Genomic DNA, 20345 nt, shown 5'->3' with positions numbered 1-20345 from the left:
CTCCCAGGTGGTTTTTAATAAAAGCTTTTTAAAGGGATTAACCCAAAGGCCAGCACTTCAAACTGTGTTGGGAAAGCACCTGGGAAAAGATGGGAAACGCGAGGAAATCTGCACTGGCAGCTGGGAAAGTGGGAGAGGGAGTTTTTCCAACTGGGAGTGTGGGATTTATCCAGCCTGTGGGAAGCCCTGAGCAGGTCTGAGAGCCACAGTGAGGTGAGGATCAGCCCTGCTGCACATGAAATGCCCAGAATTGGACATTTTCCTTCTAGAGCCGGCACCAGCAGCGTGCTACAGGCCACACCTGGTTCTCACTGGACAGCCCTGTCCCCTTTTCCTTGGATTTAGGCAGGCTGGAGTCCTTGGAATGAGTTCCCACCCAGGGATGCTGCTCCAGGTGCTCCACAGCTCAGCCCGCTCGGGTCGTGGGCCATTCCAGATGTTGAACATCTGCCTGCTGCTTCCCAGGATCAGCATTCCCACCTCTTCCTCATCATTAACCATCCCTGTTCTCTCTCCTGGGCCATCCCAGGGAATGGAAAACCTGGGAAAGCCCCAAGGCAAACAGAGGAGTCAGGTTGGGTTTGATCTCAGAGGTCTTTTCCAGCCTTAAGGATTCCTGGGAGGGAGCAGCAATTCCCAAACTCCTTCTGTGCAGGGATCAGGTTCTGAGACAGCAAAATGCTTCTCCGAAACAAAACAAAACAAAAGAACAAAAAAACAAAACAGGGAATCCTCTCCAGGATCCTGAGGATTCAACTCCAACCTCGTCCTGAGGATCCCTCCTGCAGCAGGGAACACAACACAACCCCTGGCTCCGAAGCAGCCACCAAAAATATTTGGGTTTTCCTCTCCTGATCCAACAGATTTGGGGTTTTTCCCTTTTCTTCCCATTCTTCCAGCTCTGCTCCCCAGATCCCAGAGGCTGAGGGGAGAGCACTGAGCAATCCTTCCCGTGAAAATAATCCAAGGAGAAATCCTTCCCATGAAAAAAAAAAATCAAGGAGAAATCGTTCCCGTGAAAAAAAAAAATTCAAGGAGAAATCCTTCCCATGAAAAAAAACAAATCAAGGAAAAATCCTTCCCATGAAAAAAAAATTCAAGGAGAAATCGTTCCCATGAAAAAAAAATTCAAGGAGAAATCCTTCCCATGAAAAAAAACAAATCAAGGAAAAATCCTTCCCATGAAAAAAAAAAATCAAGGAGAAATCGTTCCCGTGAAAAAAAAAAATTCAAGGAGAAATCCTTCCCATGAAAAAAACAAATCAAGGAAAAATCCTTCCCATGAAAAAAAAAAATCAAGGAGAAATCCTTCCCATGAAAAAAATCCAAGATCCAAGAGCTTCCTGCAGCTTCCAGGCATGTTTTGGGTTTTTTTTTTTGTTGTTGTTGTTGTTGTTGTTTTGTTTTTGTTTTGTTGGGTTTTTTTGTTTTTTTTTTTTTTTTAACAGCAGTGAAAAATAAGGCGCAAATGGAATTTCTTGTTCTTGGATTTGGGAAAACGTTCCTGGGGCCAATGTGCCACCTCAGGCTCTGGACAAAATTCATCCCATCCCATCCCATCCCTCTGGAGATGCTGACTCAGACAGGCAGAGAAATCCTGCTCCAACCTGGGATTCTGTTTTGTGCATCCAACTCTTTTGTCATCGTTTTTCTTTGGGGTTTTTTTTTTTTTTGTTTTTTTTCTGGTTTGTGTTTGCCAAAAAGGATAAAAAAAAAAAAAAAAAAGAGAAAAGCAGCAAAAATATGAGGCAACATTTCATTCCTGGAGGGAATTAATCTCCTGATAGCTCTAACAGACCACAGTGACTTTTTCAGGAATTTTGTCTGGGAGCAAAACCAACCCCAGTCCTGTTCCCTTTTTCTTCCCAGGCCTGGTTTAGAGCAGGAATTTTGGAATTTGGGAATTTTGGAATTTGGGAATTTTGTCTGGGAGCAAAACCAATCCCAATCCCATCCCTTTTCTCTTCCCAGGCCTGGTTTAGAGCAGGGAATTTTGGAATTTAAGAATTTTGGAATTTTGTCTGGGAGCAAAACCAACCCCAGTCCTGTTCCCTTTTTCTTCCCAGGTGTGGTTTAGAGCAGGAATTTTGGAATTTGGGAATTTTGGAATTTGGGAATTTTGGAATTTTGTCTGGGAGCAAAACCAACCCCAGTCCTGTTCCCTTTCTCTTCCCAGGCCTGGTTTAGAGCAGGAATTTTTGATGGAGCAACTCAAGGGTTTGCTCCAGCTCTGAACAAAGAGCAAAACCTCAGAGAGGAATTCAATCCACTGCAGTGCTCAGCTTTAAATTGGAAAATTCAGGAACAAAGGATCAGAAGAAGCACACGGAGGGTTCTCCAGGAGAAAAGGCTGTCAGGAGCTTTTTTTCCCAATAATTCTTTGGGATTTGAATGGTTTCCTCTGGCTGCAGAGGTTTTGCTGCGCTGTTCAATGATGCAAATCCAGGCAGAAATGGTTTATCCTCCAGCAGCAGCTGATGGTGAAAACAGATTCCAGGGAAATAATGGGAGCAAACAACACCTAATGGATAAAGCAGATTCCCAAAATCCCCCTCTCCTGTGCTCCAAGGAAACGGGGAGAGCAATCCCACCACAAGGAAAGCTCTGGGATCGAGAGAAGCCTAACCCCAAACCATGATTTGTTCCAGGGAGGCAAAGCTGCGATGGAGATTTGGGATAAGGGAGGGAGGGACAGGATGGGGGGAATGGTTTGGGATAAAAGAGGGGCAGGGTTAGATGGGAATATTGGGAAGAAATCCTTCTCTAGGAGGGAAGGAAAGGGCTGGGATGGAATTCCCAGAGGAGCTGTGGCTGCTCCTGGATCCCTGGAAGTGCCCAAGGCCAGGTTGGAGCACCCTGGACAGTGGGAGGTGTCCAAGGGAATGGGATTGAAGTTCCCTTCCCACCCAAACCATTCCATGTTAAACCATGGGAGGCGAAGACACGATGGAGATTTGGGATAAGGATGGGAGGGACAGGATGGGGGGAATGGTTTGGAATAAAAGGGGGCAGAGTTCATTGGGAAGAAATCCTTCCCTAGGAGGGTGGGGAGAGGATGGGCTGGAATTCCCAGAGGAGCTGTGGCTGCTCCTGGATCCCTGGAAGTGTCCAAGGAGAGGTTGGAGCCCCCTGGGACAGTGGGAGGTGTCCCTGGGGATGGGATTGAAGTTCCCTTCCCACCCAAACCATTCCAGGATTCCACGATCCCACCTGTAGGGACTTCCAGCATCCTACAACACAAATCGGCAAAAAACGAGGGGGAAAAACACCTGAAACTCTTCCAGGCTGGGCCGCATTTCCCTCCATCCCAATCCTTTCCTTGCCAGGAGCCACATCCAGGTCCCCAGAGCTGCTCCTCTCCAGCAGGGACACAAAACCCCTGGCAGAGGCTCCAAGCTCCGTTACGAAACCAGGGACTCGCAGCCTCGGCACTCGGGGCCAGCCCAGAGAAAAGTTTTTTGTTTTTGAGCCCTCACAAAAGGATCCCTGGCTCGGAAAAGTTCTCACATGAGCCTCGACACTGCTTTTGTTTCCACCCTCTGAACCAAACTCTTCCCCACGGCTCCGGAGCCGACGGAGGATCCCACCCAACTTTGGGAATATTCCCTTTGCCACGTGCTTTGTGCTGGTAGATCAGTGATGCCCAGGATGGGGTTTTTTTTGGGTTTTTTCTCAATGCCCAAACCCAGTTCCCTTTCCTTTTGAAGGGCCCTGTGGATGCTCAGGAATCAATCCAAGGAGATTGATTCCTGAAATTTCTATTCCTAGAAATCCCAGGCTGCAGACGCTGCCCTGGTGCTGAATCACTCTGGAGTTTGGATTCCTCTCTGCTCTGTCCTTGGATTTTTTTCCATTTTCATTCCTCTCCTGCTTTAAGAGCTCCATGATCCACTCAATCTCCTCTTTCCCTCCCTAAGCCCGACCTATCCCACTGCCCCTTAAATAAAAACCTATTTACATCCTTTTTCACTCCCAACAGTCCTCCAGGATTTCCCAGCTTCCAAACACCAGGAATTAAGGCTGAAACCTGAACAAGAAATTGATTTTTTTTTGTTGTTTTCTTTTTGTTTCCCCTCCAATCCACAACACGACACCAAAAATCTTTCCACAGGGGCTTTGTCCACCATAAAATCTTCCTCAGCCACCAGAGGAAAACAACTCTTTTTTTTTTTTTTTTTTTTTTTCCTTTCCACATCCATCGGAATGGGAGGAATCTGTTTGGGTTTAAACATCTGGAGCTGAGCCTCTGAGTCACCCCAAGGTCCTGGCTGCTAAATAAACACGGGAGGATGGGACAGCGGTGCCCTGGGGACAGGAGCTGCACAAAAGGGTGAGGGAGCAGAGTTTGAGCCAGGCTTAGGGGGCCAGGAGCAGATTTGGGCTGACAAAAGCCTGGCTTAGCTGGGAAAGGCTCCATGGAGCTGGGACAGAGCGAGGGGACAGCGCTGGGGACAGAGCAGGAGCAGGGTAGGCTCAGTTTAGGGTAGGCTCAGCTTAGGGAGGACACGGCTCTGTCCTGGCAGCCCCAGGGCTGGGGAGGATTCAAAGCTTTGTCCTTTCTGCTGAGCTGCCTCAAAGTGGCACTGAAAAGCTGGGAAAATTTATTGCCAAGACACAGCAAGGTCAGGAAACACAGAATTCATTAAATTAATTGAATTAAATCTGTGCAAAAAGACCTCCAGGCTCATTAAGCCCAACCTCTGAGCAATCAGCACCTTCTCACCCAGACCACCCCGCTCTGTCTTTAGGAGAAGTTCCATATTTGAACCCAAAAATGATCTTTAAAGGCCTTTTCCAACCCAAACCCTTCCACAATTCCCTGATTTTCTCTCCCTGAGCTGCCACAAAGGAGCCACTGAGGCAAACAATCACGTTCACTTTGAATTTACAGCACTGAAACACGGTGGGCCACCCCAAAAATCAGATTAATTCACATTTTCCTGAGGCGAGGAGATGCTGAAGACCCTTCCCGGACACACAAAGCAGCAGAATTTGGCTTTGGTTTGGAGGAGTAAACATTTACAGCAGAGGGAAACTCAAACCCTGTTGTCACAACAAACAGGAAAAATAAAACTTTCCTAAGGAAACACTGATGCAAACAAGCAAACGAGACTTTTCTAATTAAACACTGGATTAAATTAAATTCAATTCTAATTAAACACAGGCTGCAGGACACAGAGATGGGGTGGGGGTGACAAACCCCGCGGTGGGGACGGAGATTCCGCCGATTTTCACGGCAAAAAGCTGGGAAAGAGGGAGATTTACCTGGGGCCAAGGCACAGACTCACACAGAGCCTGGTGTGGGTGAAAGCTCCTGAAGCAGAGCCTTTTCCCACTCCTTAAAAACCTGGAATTCACCAGAATCACGGAACGCTCCGTGTTGGAAGGGACCTCAAACCCCATCTCATCCCACCCCTGGAACACCTCCCACCATTCCAGGCTGCTCCAAACCCCATCCAGCCCAACCCGGGACAATTCCAGGGATGCCTCAACCCACTTTTAACCCAGCACAACCAAAACTTTTGAGTCACTGAGCTTTGAAGTGAGTTTTTTGGTTTCTTTTTGGGTTTTTTTTTTTTTTCTGCCTCGCAACGACCCAGAAGGGAAATAAAAACCAGAAATAGCAGCAGGGCCTGGCTTGATGAGCCAGACCCGTCTGGCCAAAGCCCTGGGCTGGCCTCAGGTACCAGAGCTATTTGTGAGCCTCCAAAAGCTGCAGAAATTCGATATATTTAGAGCCTGGCCTATTTGAAGGCTGTGTGGGCGCACGCAGAGGAAGGAGGTGGACAGCAAATATTTTGTTCAGGATGTTTTGGGGCGTGAGTTAAATAAAAATCTCTCTGGGACGTTGGTTTAAGGAATATATTGAGGTAGGAATCGGTGACTGTGGTCCTGGAGTGGCTGGAAAAGCCAGGGAAGGAGCTGCAGGTGGGACTGGGATGAGCTGGGATAACACGGAGTCGCTGCTGGAAAAGCAGGGATGCCATTCCCAGCCTGGGGAACACAAAGGGAGTTTGGATTTCAGAGCTCCTGAAGGCTCAACAGCTCCATCACCCTCCAAGAAATCCTCTAAAATCTGCAGTGGTAGTGGAAAACAGCAAAAAAAAAAAAAAAAAAAAAAAAAAAAAATTGGAATTTTAACAAGGGGGGGGGGATGGAATCCTGGTGCTGGCAGAAGGATTAACCCCTTCCTGCCTGTCTCCCTCCTCCTTACCACGACTCTCCCACCGCTCACCCTCCCCCAAAGCACTTCGGAGTTTGGGTTGGAAAAGGCCTTTAAAGATCATTTTTGGGTTCAAATATGGAACTTCTCCTAAGGACAGAGCGGGATGCTCTCCGTGAGAAGGTGCTGATTGCTCAGAGGTTGGGCTTAATGAGCCTGGAGGTTTTTTTGCACAGATTTAATTCAATTAATTTAATGAATTCTGTGTTTCCTGACCTTGCTGTGTCTTGGCAATAAATTTTCCCAGCTTTTCAGTGCCTGATCCAGGGGTCGAGCACTGCCCCTTCCCAGCAGGAAAAGGGGTGGAAAAGCTCGGGGATGGGAAGTGGTGTGACATAATCCTCAGAACATGAGCTGGGATGGGATCAGATCTGTCTGAGCACATCCTCATGGAACGGCCGAGTGATTTACGGGATGGAAAATTTCATCCCGTCCCACTGATCTGCAGCTTTTCCAAACCGGGAAGCGGAGCTGGGCCGGTGTCCAATGAAAACAAACTGGGCTCGAGGATTTTCCAGTTCCTTTGGAAGGAGTGGGGGCTCCTCGTGGGGCAGAGCTGAGCCAGCCAGGCCAGATTTGGGCAAAACGTCACCGTGGGGTCACCGGTGCCATCTCCGCTCCCGGATTTTCCATGTTCCCAGCACTTCCCAGCACCAGGGAAATTTGCACCAAAGGGGCTTTAGGAGTTTGTAAATGATGAGGAAAGGCTGGGGGGATTGGGAATGTTCAGAAGTTTTGGGGTGACCTCATGAAGGAGCTGCAGAAACACGGAAAGGGATTTGGGACAAGGGATGGAGGGACAGGACACAGGGAATGGCTTCCCACTGGGAAAGGGAAGATTGGGGTGGGATATTGGGAAGGAGTGAGGGCCAGGAGGGGCTGGGATGGAATTCCCAGAGGAGCTGTGGCTGCCTCTGGATCCCTGGAAGTGTCCAAGGCCATCCTCAGAGTGAAGAACCTTTTCCCAATATCCAAGAAAACCTTCCCTGGCCCAGCTCCAGCCGTTCCCTTGGATCACAGCACCGAAATCCTGAGGATCCGCCCAGTCAGATCCACCTGGGAATCACAACCAGGCTGGGAATGCAGAACCCCATACCCAAGCTTGGTTTAGAACCTCCAGCCAGGCCTGTTTTAGTAAAGCCTGGCTTGAACAGCAGCTGAAGGACAAACTGACAAATCTCTTCCCCCGGGAATCCCGCTGGGATTGGGCTGGTTTTGCTCTGTCAGTGAAAAAGCTGACGGAGAATCCTGACCACAGCAGGGCTCAGAGGAAATTCCAGCCCCCTCACCCCTCATTCCAAAGAGAAAACATCACTGGGACAAGCTCTGGGCTCCAGGAGGAGCTCCCAGACAATGATGTTTCCCCTGAGGAATGACCTGCAGAATTCCCAGGAATTGTAGGAAAGGGCAAAGACTTCCAAACTTCCCTTTGCAGGAGATTTTGGATCCCTCTGGTTCAGGTTCGTGACCCCTTTGGTCACCCTGCTCCTTGGTTTTTTTTGGCTGCCCAGGAGACAAAGCAAAGATAAGAGAAGGAAAACTCAGAGGGGGAAGGAACTGGAAAATTTGACAGCCAGTTGTGAGTTCGAGGAGCTGCCAGGATGGCATCCGAAAAATTCCAACTCCTCACCTCCAGCCTCACCCCTGCTGCAGGGAGAGCAGCAGGGAAGGAGCCCAGCAGCTCCAGGGAAGGAATTTTATAGGGAGAGAGGAAAAATCAGCTGGGTTCTGCAGAATGGAAGCAGCGGTGTGGTGGGAAGGTTCATGAAATTCAGGGAGATTAAAAAATCCTGGAATGGTTTGGGTGGGAAAGGAGGTCAAAATCATTCAGGGAGATAAAAAATCCTGGAATGGTTTGGGTGGGAAAGGAGCCCAAAATCATCCAGTGCCTCCCCCCCCCCCCCCCCCCGCCATGGGCAGGGACAATTCCCAGGTTGATCCAACCTGGCCTTGGACACTTCCAGGGATCCAGGGGCATTCTGAAATTCTGGAATTCTCCGGAATTCCATCCCAGCCCCATCCCAGCCTCACAGGGAAGGCTTTTCCCCCTAATTTGAAGCTGCTGTCCCTGTCGGTTCGAGGCAGGCAGGGGAGGGATGAGCAGCAGGAAACGCAGGGAATGCAGCGCTTCCATCCCGCTCAGTGCAGCTCCTGAAAAAGAAATGCACTGCTCCCTTTTCCAGCCCTTTCTCCTGCTGCTGGATCCAGGAGATCCAGCTTCAGTCTCATGATTCACCTGAAATTTCAGCACCCCCAGAGCAGCGGCTGAGCTCATTCCCAATTCTCCACTCGCTCAGCCCCCGGTGCTGAGCTCATGGAAAAGCAGAGCTCTCCAAAATTTCCCTGATTAATTCCTGGAGCAGCTCGGGGGTGAGCTGACCTCTGTCTAGACTAAACCAGATTTTCTTCCAGGTGTTTTGAGGACTCTTCTGTGGCTTCGGATGAGCCAAAGCCACCCCTGGTGTTCCGCGATCCCGCCTCATTCCCCGGGACACAACGGAACCATTGATGGAGGAGTTTGGGATGATCCCTCCCGAGCCAGGGGAAGCGAGGTCAGGGCGAGGAAAGGAATGGAATCCTTCAGATCCCGGACCTGGAATGCTGAGCGCTGAGACAAAAGCAAGGATTCATCCCTGGGAACCACAGCGGCATGAGAAGAACATCCTGGATTTGCCCTGGATGCTCAAAAGCAGCTCTGGAAAAATCTTACAGGGGGGGGGTCTTGCCATCAGTTTTGGCCAAAGGAAGACAGGGAATTGAGAGAGGGAAAAATCCAAGAGCAGGGAGGTGCCCAAGGTACCACAAACTGCCCAAGATGAGGAGATAAAGGAAAAAAAAAATCATTTTTTTCCCTTCTGTAGAGCTCATCCCAGCTCCCTTCCAGCTGGGAATTCAGACAGGGAAAAATCCAAGAGCAGGGAGGTGCCCGAGGCACCACAAACTGCCCAAGATGAGGAGATAAAGGAAAAAAAAATTCCTTTTTTCCCTTCTGAGGAACTCATCTCAGCTCACTTCCAGCTGGGAATTCAGACAGGGAAAAATCCAAGAGCAGGGAGGTGCCCGAGGCACCACAAACTGCCCAAGATGAGGAGATAAAGGAAAAAAAAATTTCCTTTTTTCCCTTCTATAGAGCTCATCCCAGCTCCCTTCCAGACAGGGAAAAATCCAAGAGCAGGGAAGTGCCCAAGGCACCACAAAGATGAGATGCCCAAGATGAGATGAAGAAAAAAAAAAAAAAAAATCTCCTTTTTCCCTTCTGAGGAACTCATCCCATCCTCTTCCAGCCCAGCGTTCCCACATTTGTGCATCCTGCAGAAATCCCTCTGGGATGTGCTCCAAGCCCTTCGGTTCTGTCCTTTCCCCAAATCTCCCCCTCAGCCTCCCGGGGACAGCCCAGAACCTTTTATCATGGTTTCTTTTATCATGGTACTTTTATCATGGTTTCTGCATCCCTTCTTATCCAAACCATGCAAAAATCCCTTTATATCTTCCCTATAAATCCATCTGTGGCTGGAGGAATTATTCCATCCCAAATCCAGCCCTTCCTACTGCTGCCATTATCCCAGAGAGCCCCAGACTGGTCCCAGTGTTAAAAGAGGGCAGAAAACTCAGGATTTTTGTCCACTGGGACCAAAATGTCTGGAATTTCTGTGAGCACATCACAGATTTTGCCTCTCTAAATTCATTATTTGAAATATTAACAGAGCAGGTTTCAATTTTGAAAAATTGATTGAGGAACAAGAATAATTTATAGTAAAAACTTTCAAATTCTTACTGTTATTATTTTTATCCGATTTTCTGAAATTGGAACCTGAATTTTGCTTCCCCGTGAGCAGCCAGGAGTTTGTTTTAATCCCAGAGATGGGGACAAATATGGGATAAATTGATCAGGGGAATAAATACGAGATAAATTAATCATGGGAATAAACATGGAATAAAGTGATCATGGGAAATAAACATGGGATAAATTGATAATGTGAATAAAGATGGGATAAACTTATCATGGGAATAAATACATTGTAAACGTTATAAATACATTATAAATATATTATAAATTGATCATGCGACTAAACGTGGGATAAATTGAAAATCTGGATAAACATGGAATAAATTGATCATGTGACTAAACGTGGGATAAATTGATAATGTGACTGAACATGGGATAAACTGAAAGTCTGGATAAACATGGAATAAACTGAAAGTCTGGATAAGCATGGAATAAACTGAAAATCTGGATAAGCATGGAATAAACTGAAAATCTGGATAAACATGGAATAAACTGAAAATGTGACTGAACATGGGATAAACTGAAAATCTGGATAAACATGGAATAAACTGAAAATGTGACTGAACATGGGATAAACTGAAAATGTGACTGAACATGGAATAAACTGAAAATCTGGATAAACATGGAATAAACTGAAAATCTGGATAAACATGGAATAAACTGAAAATGTGACTGAACATGGGATAAACTGAAAATCTGGATAAACATGGAATAAACTGAAAATCTGGATAAACGTGCAGGACAAACACGGCTTAAACTGACGATTTCCATCGCTCCCACTCATCCCTGCCCGCGGGACACTCCGGATCATCTTTTCACCCCAATTACCTCGATTTGATTAATCAGGGAGTTGTCAAACTTGAAGCCAGGGATCCTCTTCTCGCTGCACACCACTCCCACATCCTCGGTGTGCTTGCAGTCGCTCGCGCCCCAGCCGTTGGAGCTGCAGGCGGCCAGGCTGCTCTCCTTGCCCGAGCAGTGCACGTTGTCCAGCCAGATCTTCCCTGGAACGGGAAAAAAGGAAAAAAAAAAAAAAACACAGCTGAGATTCCCAGAGGAGAAATCCAAGCTGGATTCCCTAAATCAGGATTCCAGGGAAGTGGCAGGGCCTCGCTCTCAAGGTGAATAAAGCAGCGCCTCAAGCAGCGCAAATTTTCCCTGGAATGGGAAGAAAACACGAGTGAGATTCCCAGAGGAAAACACGAGTGAGATTCCAAAAGGAAAACACGAGTGAGATTCCAAGAGGAAAGCACGAGTGAGATTCCAAGAGGAAAACACGAGTGAGATTCCAAGAGGAAAACACGAGTGAGATTCCAAGAGGAAAACACGAGTGAGATTCCCAGAGGAAAACACGAGTGAGATTCCAAAAGGAAAACACGAGTGAGATTCCAAGAGGAAAACACAACGGAGATTCCAAGAGGAAAACACGAGTGAGATTCCAAAATGGAAAACACGAGTGAGATTCCAAGAGGAAAACACAACGGAGATTCCAAGAGGAAAACACAAGAGAGATTCCAAGAGGAAAACACGAGTGAGATTCCAAAAAGGAAAACACGAGTGAGATTCCAAGAGGAAAACACGAGTGAGATTCCCAGAGCAGGAATCCAAACTGGATTCCCTAAATCAGGATTCCAGGGAATCTTCACTCTCACTGTGAAAATCAAGGTGAATGAAGCAGCACCTCAAGGACTGATGGATTGGGAAACGTTTTTGGGGGGCTCTTCCCACTCTGGTTCTGAGGGGCCTGGTTCCTAAAATATTAATTTAATATTTTAAAGAAATAGATTTCTTTGATATTTAATGAATATGTCATCATAATAATAAAATACAATTCTAGATAAGCTAATAAATATATTTCTTTAGTATTTTAAAGAAATCTATTTGATATTTAATGAATATTCCATTATATCATTATATCAATCAAAATATAATTATATCTAAGTAAGTTGAGATATTTATTTTTTAACATTTTAGTGTGTATGTGATACTTCAATATATTATATATATATTTCAATATATATAAATTTTATTTTTTAATTTTTTTTTTTTTTAAATTTCCTTGGGAATTCTCCCTCCCATTAAACCCCGTGGCCAGCCTGGTTTGTTTTCCGGTGTCACGGCTCTTCCTCACTTGGAAATCTCCTGCTCCCCCTCCAGAGCCAAAATCCACAAATTTGGGAGCACATTCCAAGTTTTCAATTTCCCTCGGGCCCCACTCGCTCCTTTATGGGACATTTATAGGTGTGAGCACTCAAAAATTGCTAAAAACCACCCAAACCAAAATGTTTGGCCCTCCTGAGTGGAATTTTATCCCTGTGGGATCCAGGGAGGGCAGGGAAAAATCCTCTGTAGGACAAAATTCAATCCCAAATCCCGATAAATCCCCTGGGGTGTTGTTATTCCACAAGTTTGTTGTTATTCCTGGATTATTTCCGAGTTTTCCTTCTCAAACTCGGTGATTTCAGGAATTCCCACCTGTCACACACAAATATTCTCCTTCCAAGGGTTTGTCCAGCAGATATTTGGGATTCAGGTGGGATTTTCCAGATTTCCACCAGGTGCAAGTTCAGAGGGCAAGAAAGGAAAAACCAGGATAAGGGGAGTGGTTTAAGGTGAAAAAGGGGAAATTTAGATGGGATTTTGGGAAGAAATTCCTGGCTGGGATGGAATTCCCAGAGGAGCTGGGGCTGCCCCTGGATCCCTGGAAGTGCCCAAGGCCAGGTTGGGATAACCTGGGACAGGGGAAGGTGTCCATGGCACAGAGGAATTGGATGATTTTGAACTTTTTTCCAACCCAAACCATTCCATGATTCCATTCGATAAAATCTGTGACGAGGCTGGGGAGATTTCCCCCAGTGCCCTGAGATCCCAAACCAAGAACCTTCAGCTGCTCCAGGCCCTTCCCCATCCCTGTGTTCTTCATTTTACACCTTTATCACCTCGCAGAGCACAGCACGAGAAAGCAACGCTCAACAGCACCAATTCAACTGGAATTAGGGATTATTGGGAGCTGGAAAGGTTCTCCCAATTCCCTGGGATCCCAAACCAAGAGCTCTCGGCTGCTCCAGACATTTCCCCATCCCTGTGTCCATCCTTGGGATGCATTCCAAGGTTTTCACCTCACAGATCCCAAACGCACCCAGCAGAGCATGAACAACCCAAGACCAGCAATTAAACTGGAATTAGGGATTATTGGGACCTGGAAAGATTCCCCAAGTTCCCCAGGATGCCAAACCAAGAGCCCTGAGGTGCTTCAGACATTTCCCCATCCCTGCGTCCATCCTTTGGATGCACCCAAAGACTTTTACACCTTTATCACCTCGCGGAGCACAGCACGAGAAAGCAACGCTCAACATCACCCATTGAACTGGAATTAGGGTTTATTGGGAACTGGGAATGTTCTCCCAGTTCCCTGGGATCCCAAAACAAGAGCTCTCGGCTGCTCCGGACATTTCCCCATCCCTGTGTCCATCCTTCAGATGATTTCCAACACTTTGACCTCGAGACTCCAAACGCACCCAGCAGAGCACGAACAACCCAAGACCAGCAATTAAACTGGAATTAGGGATTATTGGGAGCTGGAAAGGTTCTCCCAATTCCCTGGGATCCCAAACCAAGAGCTCTCGGCTGCTCCGGACATTTCCCCATCCCTGTGTCCTTCCTTGGGATGCATTCCAAGGTTTTCACCTCACAGATCCCAAACGCACCCAGCAGAGCACCAACACCCCAACACCACCGATTAAACTGGAATTAGGAATTCCTGGGAGCTGGAAAAGCCCTCCCCCTATTCCCAGAGCCCCTCACCTTCTCCTTTTCCATACTTGGAGCTGGGCAGCCAGGACACGGCCTCCACGTAGCCCAGCTCCCTGCACACCACGTGGGCAGCGTGGATGGAGAAGTCGTCGTCGCACACGGTGCCCCACTCCCCGCCGTAGAACACCTCCACCCTGCCCTCGTTGTGTTTCCTCTTCTGCCCCGCCAGCCTCAGCTGGATTTTGGGGACGTTTGGGGCTCTCTGGGGTGGCTGGAACACCTGTGGGGCTGGCTCGGGGTAGCCGGGCAGGTACGGCCAGTGCTCGTACTGGGCACAGCTCAGCTCGGCCAGCAGCAGCAGCAGCAGCAGGCAGTGGTTGGAGGGGAAAATTTGGGATTTTCCCATTTTCAGTGCTGGCAGTCTTCAGAGCCTGATCCAGGCAGGGCTGTCCTGGAAGAAAATCGGGTTTTAATGGAAGTTTGGAATGATATAAAGTTTATTTCTTGGAAATTTGGGTTACTTAAAACAGCACCTGTAAAAAAGCAAAGTGGGGTTAATTGCTTCTTGTGGGGTGGATAAACAAACTGAAACCTCCCCCATTTTTAAGTTTAGGTCAACTTGCCACAAATTTCACCCAAAAAATACATTTTTCCCCGGTAGAATTCTCTAGGTTGTGAGTTGTAGCAAATGCTTTTCCCGTCTCTCCACACATCCAGCAGGACAACTTCATCCAAATCCTACCAGGACAGAACTGAACCAGTTTTTTTTTCTCCCCATCAAGAATCCAAACTCAGTGGAAAACCAGGAGGGTGATGAACTCTCATAGCCAGCAGTGAGGGATTTATCCCAAAATCTGGGTTCCCAATGGGATAAAAGATTCATTTCTGTTCCTGCACGTCTGGTTCCATCTGGAGAAACCCCAAACATCAGCAGACACTTGGCAGAAGCCTTGGATAACCCTGGAATAGTGGAAAACATCTCCAGGTTTTGGTTGTAAGTCTGGATGGGGATTTATTGACACCCAAGCACAGTTTAAGGTAGGAACGGGCAACTTCTGCTGACTCATGAGAGGAATTTCATCCAGGGGTTGAACCCTGTGAAATCCTGCTCTTTTCCTGGGGATTGAATCCTCTGAAATCCTGCTCTTTTCCTGGGGATGGAACCCTGTGAAATCCTGCTCTTTTCCTGGGGATGGAATCCTCTGAAATCCTGCTCTTTTCCTGGGGATGGAACCCTGTGAAATCCTGCTCTTTTCCTGGGGATGGAATCCTCTGAAATCCTGCTCTTTTCCTGGGGATGGAATCCTCTGAAATCCTGCTCTTTTCCTGGGGATGGAATCCTCTGAAATCCTGCTCTTTTCCTGGGGATGGAATCCTCTGAAATCCTGCTCTTTTCCTGGGGATGGAATCCTCTGAAATCCTGCTCTTTTCCTGGGGATGGAACCCTGTGAAATCCTGCTCTTTTCCTGGGGATGGAATCCTCTGAAATCCTGCTCTTTTCCTGGGGATGGAACCCTGTGAAATCCTGCTCTTTTCCTGGGGATGGAATCCTCTGAAATCCTGCTCTTTTCCTGGGGATGGAATCCTCTGAAATCCTGCTCTTTTCCTGGGGATGGAATCCTCTGAAATCCTGCTCTTTTCCTGGGGATGGAATCCTCTGAAATCCTGCTCTTTTCCTGGGGATGGAATCCTCTGAAATCCTGCTCTTTTCCTGGGGATGGAATCCTCTGAAATCCTGCTCTTTTCCTGGGGATGGAACCCTGTGAAATCCTGCTCTTTTCCTGGGGATGGAATCCTCTGAAATCCTGCTCTTTTCCTGGGGATGGAACCCTGTGAAATCCTGCTCTTTTCCTGGGGATGGAATCCTCTGAAATCCTGCTCTTTTCCTGGGGATGGAATCCTCTGAAATCCTGCTCTTTTCCTGGGGATGGAATCCTCTGAAATCCTGCTCTTTTCCTGGGGATGGAATCCTCTGAAATCCTGCTCTTTTCCTGGGGATGGAATCCTCTGAAATCCTGCTCTTTTCCTTCTTCCCACTCACATCCAGGCACGTGGAGTGGTCAAGCAGGACACGGGGGATGAGGATCCCAGAATTTTTGAGTGAAGCAATGCCAGATCTCAGTGGGAAAAACCTTCCCAGACCTTTGGAATTCTGTTATTTCCTGGCAGCCCCAGGAGGGGAGGGAGAAACTGGGAAGATTTGGCTCCAAAGGAGAAGTCTAGGAACAAAAATTCTCCGTAATTTCAGCTAAATCTGCTCTACCCCTAAAAAAAAATCCCAGAAAAATCACATCCTCACATAAAGACAGAAAATCTATGAACCTTGGGTCTTAAAAGCTGCTTGAGGAGGACTTGGATCAGAATTCCAGGGCATTTCCAGAGCTGTGCCTCAGTTTCCCTGTGGGTTAGACAGGGATGAGGCTCAGGAGGTTCCTGCTGGAGAGAGAGCTGGGAATGAAAATTGTTTCCCTAAGGAAAAGAAACGGTGTCAGACCAGCTTTGGGGCTCCACTGGGATCAAGGAACAACTCCAAACTCCGAATTCCCCTTTCCCTGCTCAAATCCAACCTCTGCGGCCGTTCCGCGGAGGAGCGGAGCCAAAAAACACAACAATTTGGGGAAACCATCCGGAGGAGGGGCTGGGATGGATCCCGGAGGTGTTAATGACCCAGGGCTGCCAGATTCCAGAGCCTTTCCAAGAATCCCGGCCCTGGGAGACCTCGGGAGCAGCTGGGAGGGAGGGAGAGGTCAAGGCAGAGTTCCAGGTTGCTTTAATTAGGACCAAGATTAGCCTGGGAGACGCTAATTGGGATTAGAGCGGATCCAGGAGGTGGAACTTGCACTTTTGGCAAAGCCTTGATGATCCGGGCTGCTTGGAGCCCAAAATGGGTTTTTGCTTTTGTTCCCCAGGAATTTAGGGATTTGGGAATTGCTGAATATCCTGAACTGGAAGGGACCCTCAAGGATCATCCGAGTCCAAGCCCTGGCTCTGCACAGGGACAGGAGAAAATTGCCAGAGCTGGAGAAATGCTGGTGAGAGAGGATAAAGCTCCCTGCAGCACAGAGGGAATTCTGGCTGGGATAAAAGGAGTTCTAACAAAATTGTAGGAACACATTCCCAACTCATCCCTGGGAAAAATGGCTCGGGGTGCTCAAGTGGAGCAGCACCAGGGGCTCCTCGAGGGGAAAACCACTCAGAAATCCCATTCCACTTCCAAAAATCCTGGGGGAATTCTGCACAAGACTGGGACAGCAGCAGCAGTGCCTGGAGCTCCCTCTAATCCCAAACTCCAAGAGACAAAACTTCCACAGGGTCTGCATCCCCCAAAATAAAACCTCCCAGAACCCCTGTTCCTTGAGGGGCTCAAGAACTTTTCCTCAGATTAAGTCAGGAAAAGAAGAATCCAGAGGGATTTATCCATAGCCACGATTTGGGATTCCCATAAAAAACGGCAGCCCAGGCCCAAGGGGGAAGCTTTGGGAACTCAACAGAATCCAGGGAAAGCTCCCAAGGCTTCAGCACTGGAAGGGAATTTTCATCCAGGGATTGAACCCTGTGAAATCCTGCTCTTTTCCTGGGGATGGAACCCTGTGAAATCCTGCTCTTTTCCTGGGGATGGAACCCTGTGAAATCCTGCTCTTTTCCTGGGGATGGAATCCTCTGAAATCCTGCTCTTTTCCTGGGGATGGAACCCTGTGAAATCCTGCTCTTTTCCTGGGGATTGAATCCTCTGAAATCCTGCTCTTTTCCTGGGGATGGAATCCTCTGAAATCCTGCTCTTTTCCTGGGGATGGAATCCTCTGAAATCCTGCTCTTTTCCTGGGGATGGAATCCTCTGAAATCCTGCTCTTTTCCTGGGGATGGAATCCTCTGAAATCCTGCTCTTTTCCTGGGGATGGAATCCTCTGAAATCCTGCTCTTTTCCTGGGGATTGAATCCTCTGAAATCCTGCTCTTTTCCTTCTTCCCACTCACATCCAGGCACGTGGAGTGGTCAAGCAGGACACAGGGGGACAAAGATCCCAGAATTTTTGAGTGAAGCAATGCCAGATCTCAGTGGGAAAAACCTTCCCAGACCTTTGGAGTTCTGCTATTTGGGCTCTCAGATTTGTGTCCCTCCCTTTTCCTGAGGAGGGAAAACAGGGAATTCTGGCATGGCAGAGCTCAGGCTGTGGTTGTCCCATCCCTGGAGGAGTCCAAGGCCAGGCTGGATGGGGCTTGGAGCACTCTGGGATGGTGGAAGGGAATGGGATTTCAGGTCCCATCCCACCCAAACCATTCCATGACTCTGATCCACAGCATCCAGGTCCTTTTTTCACTGGGATTCGAGGCCAGGACTGGTTTAGAGGATTGATAACCAAAAATTGCCCGGCAGTTCCTTCACTGCACAGCACAACCGAAATCCTGGATTTATTCTTCCCTGAATAAGACATTCCAAGACATTTAAGGGCTCTGATATCCAGGAATACATTCCCTGCCTTTCAGCTGCAAGCAGGGATGGTTCAGCGTCAAAAACAAAAACACCAAAAGAACCAAAAAACAAAAAAAAAAAAAAACCCAAAACTAAACCAAACTAACATTTAAAGGGCACGGGCAGCAGCAGGCAGAGCCAGCTGCACCCACACATCATGGGGGCACCAGAAAACCACAATAACACAACTTAACATGGAAAATATTCCAGCAAAACCACGGCTCTGCCGCTGGGAGCAAAACTTGGACACGTTTCTCCCTCAAGGCTGAAGGAGCTGCACGTGCTGAACTCCCCGAGGATAAATCCAGGCTTCAGTTTGCAGGAGGTTTGGTTTGGGTTGGATTTTCCCTTTTTTGGGGGGGCTTCATTTCTCCCCTCACAGCCTCTAACAACCTCCAGATTTATTCCTGACGTCAGGACATTATTTTGGTCTCTCCATTCAGAGGAATCCAAGAGAGAACATTAAAAACCCATCGAGCAGAGCCACTGGAGAAGGCAGGAAACGCTCCGGGTCTCCCGGCTCTCCGTGCCCTATTCCAGGCTGGAAGCTGAGCTCCATCCCCACAGGAATGTGTAATTTAAGGATTTCAGGCATGATCCTGGGGGCTGCTGACTCAGCCCTTTCCAGGGCTCCAGTCCTGAAGGGAACAGAGGTTGCGGATGGCAAGGAGGGAAAAAAACCATGGGATTGTTCTGGAATCCTGCGATGGGATGGGTTGGGAGGGATTTAAATCCACCCAGTGCCACCCCAGGGACACCTCCCCCTGTCCCAGGTTATCCCAGCCTGGCCTTGGGCACTTCCAGAGATCCAGGGGCAGCCCCAGCAACTCTGGGAATTCCATCCCAGGGCTGTCCCAGGGAAGAATTCCTTCCCAATATCCCACCCATCCCTGCCCTCTGTGTCCTTCTCTCCTGACTTTCCTGCCCAGCACATTCCCAGAGTTCAGGGCTGTTCCTGCAGCATCCACTGACAGGTGTGGAAACAGAATCCTGGAATGCTTTGGGTTGGAAAGGACCTTAAATCCCACCCAGTGCCAGCCCTGCCATGGCAGGGACACCTCCCCTGTCCCAGGTTATCCCAACCTGGCCTGGGACAATTCCAGGGATCCAGGGGCAGCCCAGCTCCTTTGGGAATTCCATCCCAGCCCCTCCCAGGCAGGAATTCCTTCCCAATATCCCACCCATCCCTGCCCTTTGTCACTTTGGAGCCATTCCCTGTGTCCTGTCCCTCCAGTCCCTGCCCAGCACATTCCCAGAGCCCAGGGCTGATCCTGCAGCACCCACAGAGGGATGAGAAAATAAAACCAAAGAATCCTGGAATGGTTTGGGTTGGAAGTGACTTAAAACCCATCCCATTCCATCCCCTGCCATGGGCACAGACACTTCCCACTGTCCCAGGGTGTTCCAACCTTTCCTTGGACACTTCCAGGGATCCAGGAGCAGCCCCAGCTCCTCTGGGAATTCCATCCCAGCCCCTCCTCACCCTCCCAGCCAGGAATTCCTTCCCGAATTTCCCCCCTTTCAATCCGTGCCCATCCCCCTTTTCCCAGTTTTGTGGTGAACTGGGAATTTCTGGTTCCTCTTTCCAGGCCCTTGGAGCAGCCAGGATGGGGCTGGATCCAGGGATTGTCAGAATCCACATCTCCATCCCTGCTCCTTCTCCCGCACCAGGCACAGGGAGGAGAGCAGGAAATGAGGAATTTCCAGGTGGAAAATCAGAGCTGGATTCTGGCTGTGCCATGGACAGAAGATGCTCCACATGTCCCTCTCCTCCCAGGAGAGCTTCTTGTGCCTCCTGGGATGCACTGAGGGGATCAAACTGGGATCAAACTGGGATCAAACTGGGATCAAACTGGGAACTGGAGGAGATGGATTTGGGAGCTGTTCAACCGAACCCTTCGGGACAGATGCTGGCTGTGGATCCAGGTGTCGTTCCCTGGAAAAAATCCATGTCCTCGCAAATTTTAGGGCATTTAAACATCTTATAAGGGTCTTATAAATGTCAATATCATGATATCTTTATAAATATATCTTTGTGGAGATCAATATCTCCTTGTAGTGATCAACTTCTCCTGGTGGAGACGAGGAAAAGTTTTCCTGCAGTTTTCCTGC

At 48.4% G+C, this 20345-nt stretch overlaps 1 protein-coding gene across 1 annotated transcript in view; it reads right to left on the bottom strand.

Annotated features, from left to right (window-relative positions):
- The window catches only part of LOXL2 (lysyl oxidase like 2), a 46122-nt gene extending 31953 nt beyond the window's left edge, over positions 1 to 14169 (bottom strand). Inside the window, exons 1-2 of the mRNA XM_062510463.1 lie at positions 13815 to 14169; positions 10839 to 11014 (exon numbers count right to left, since the gene is read on the bottom strand). Coding sequence (XP_062366447.1) covers positions 10839 to 11014; positions 13815 to 14169 — 531 coding nt within the window. The remainder of the gene's footprint in view (positions 1 to 10838; positions 11015 to 13814) is intronic.
- Between the last annotated feature and the right edge of the window lie 6176 nt (positions 14170 to 20345).

This window comes from Cinclus cinclus, chromosome 29 (genome assembly GCF_963662255.1).
Source record: "Cinclus cinclus chromosome 29, bCinCin1.1, whole genome shotgun sequence".
Taxonomy (NCBI): Eukaryota; Metazoa; Chordata; class Aves; order Passeriformes; family Cinclidae; genus Cinclus; species Cinclus cinclus.
The sequence above is the reverse complement of the archived record's forward strand: the minus strand, read 5'-3'. Positions and strand labels throughout refer to the sequence as shown.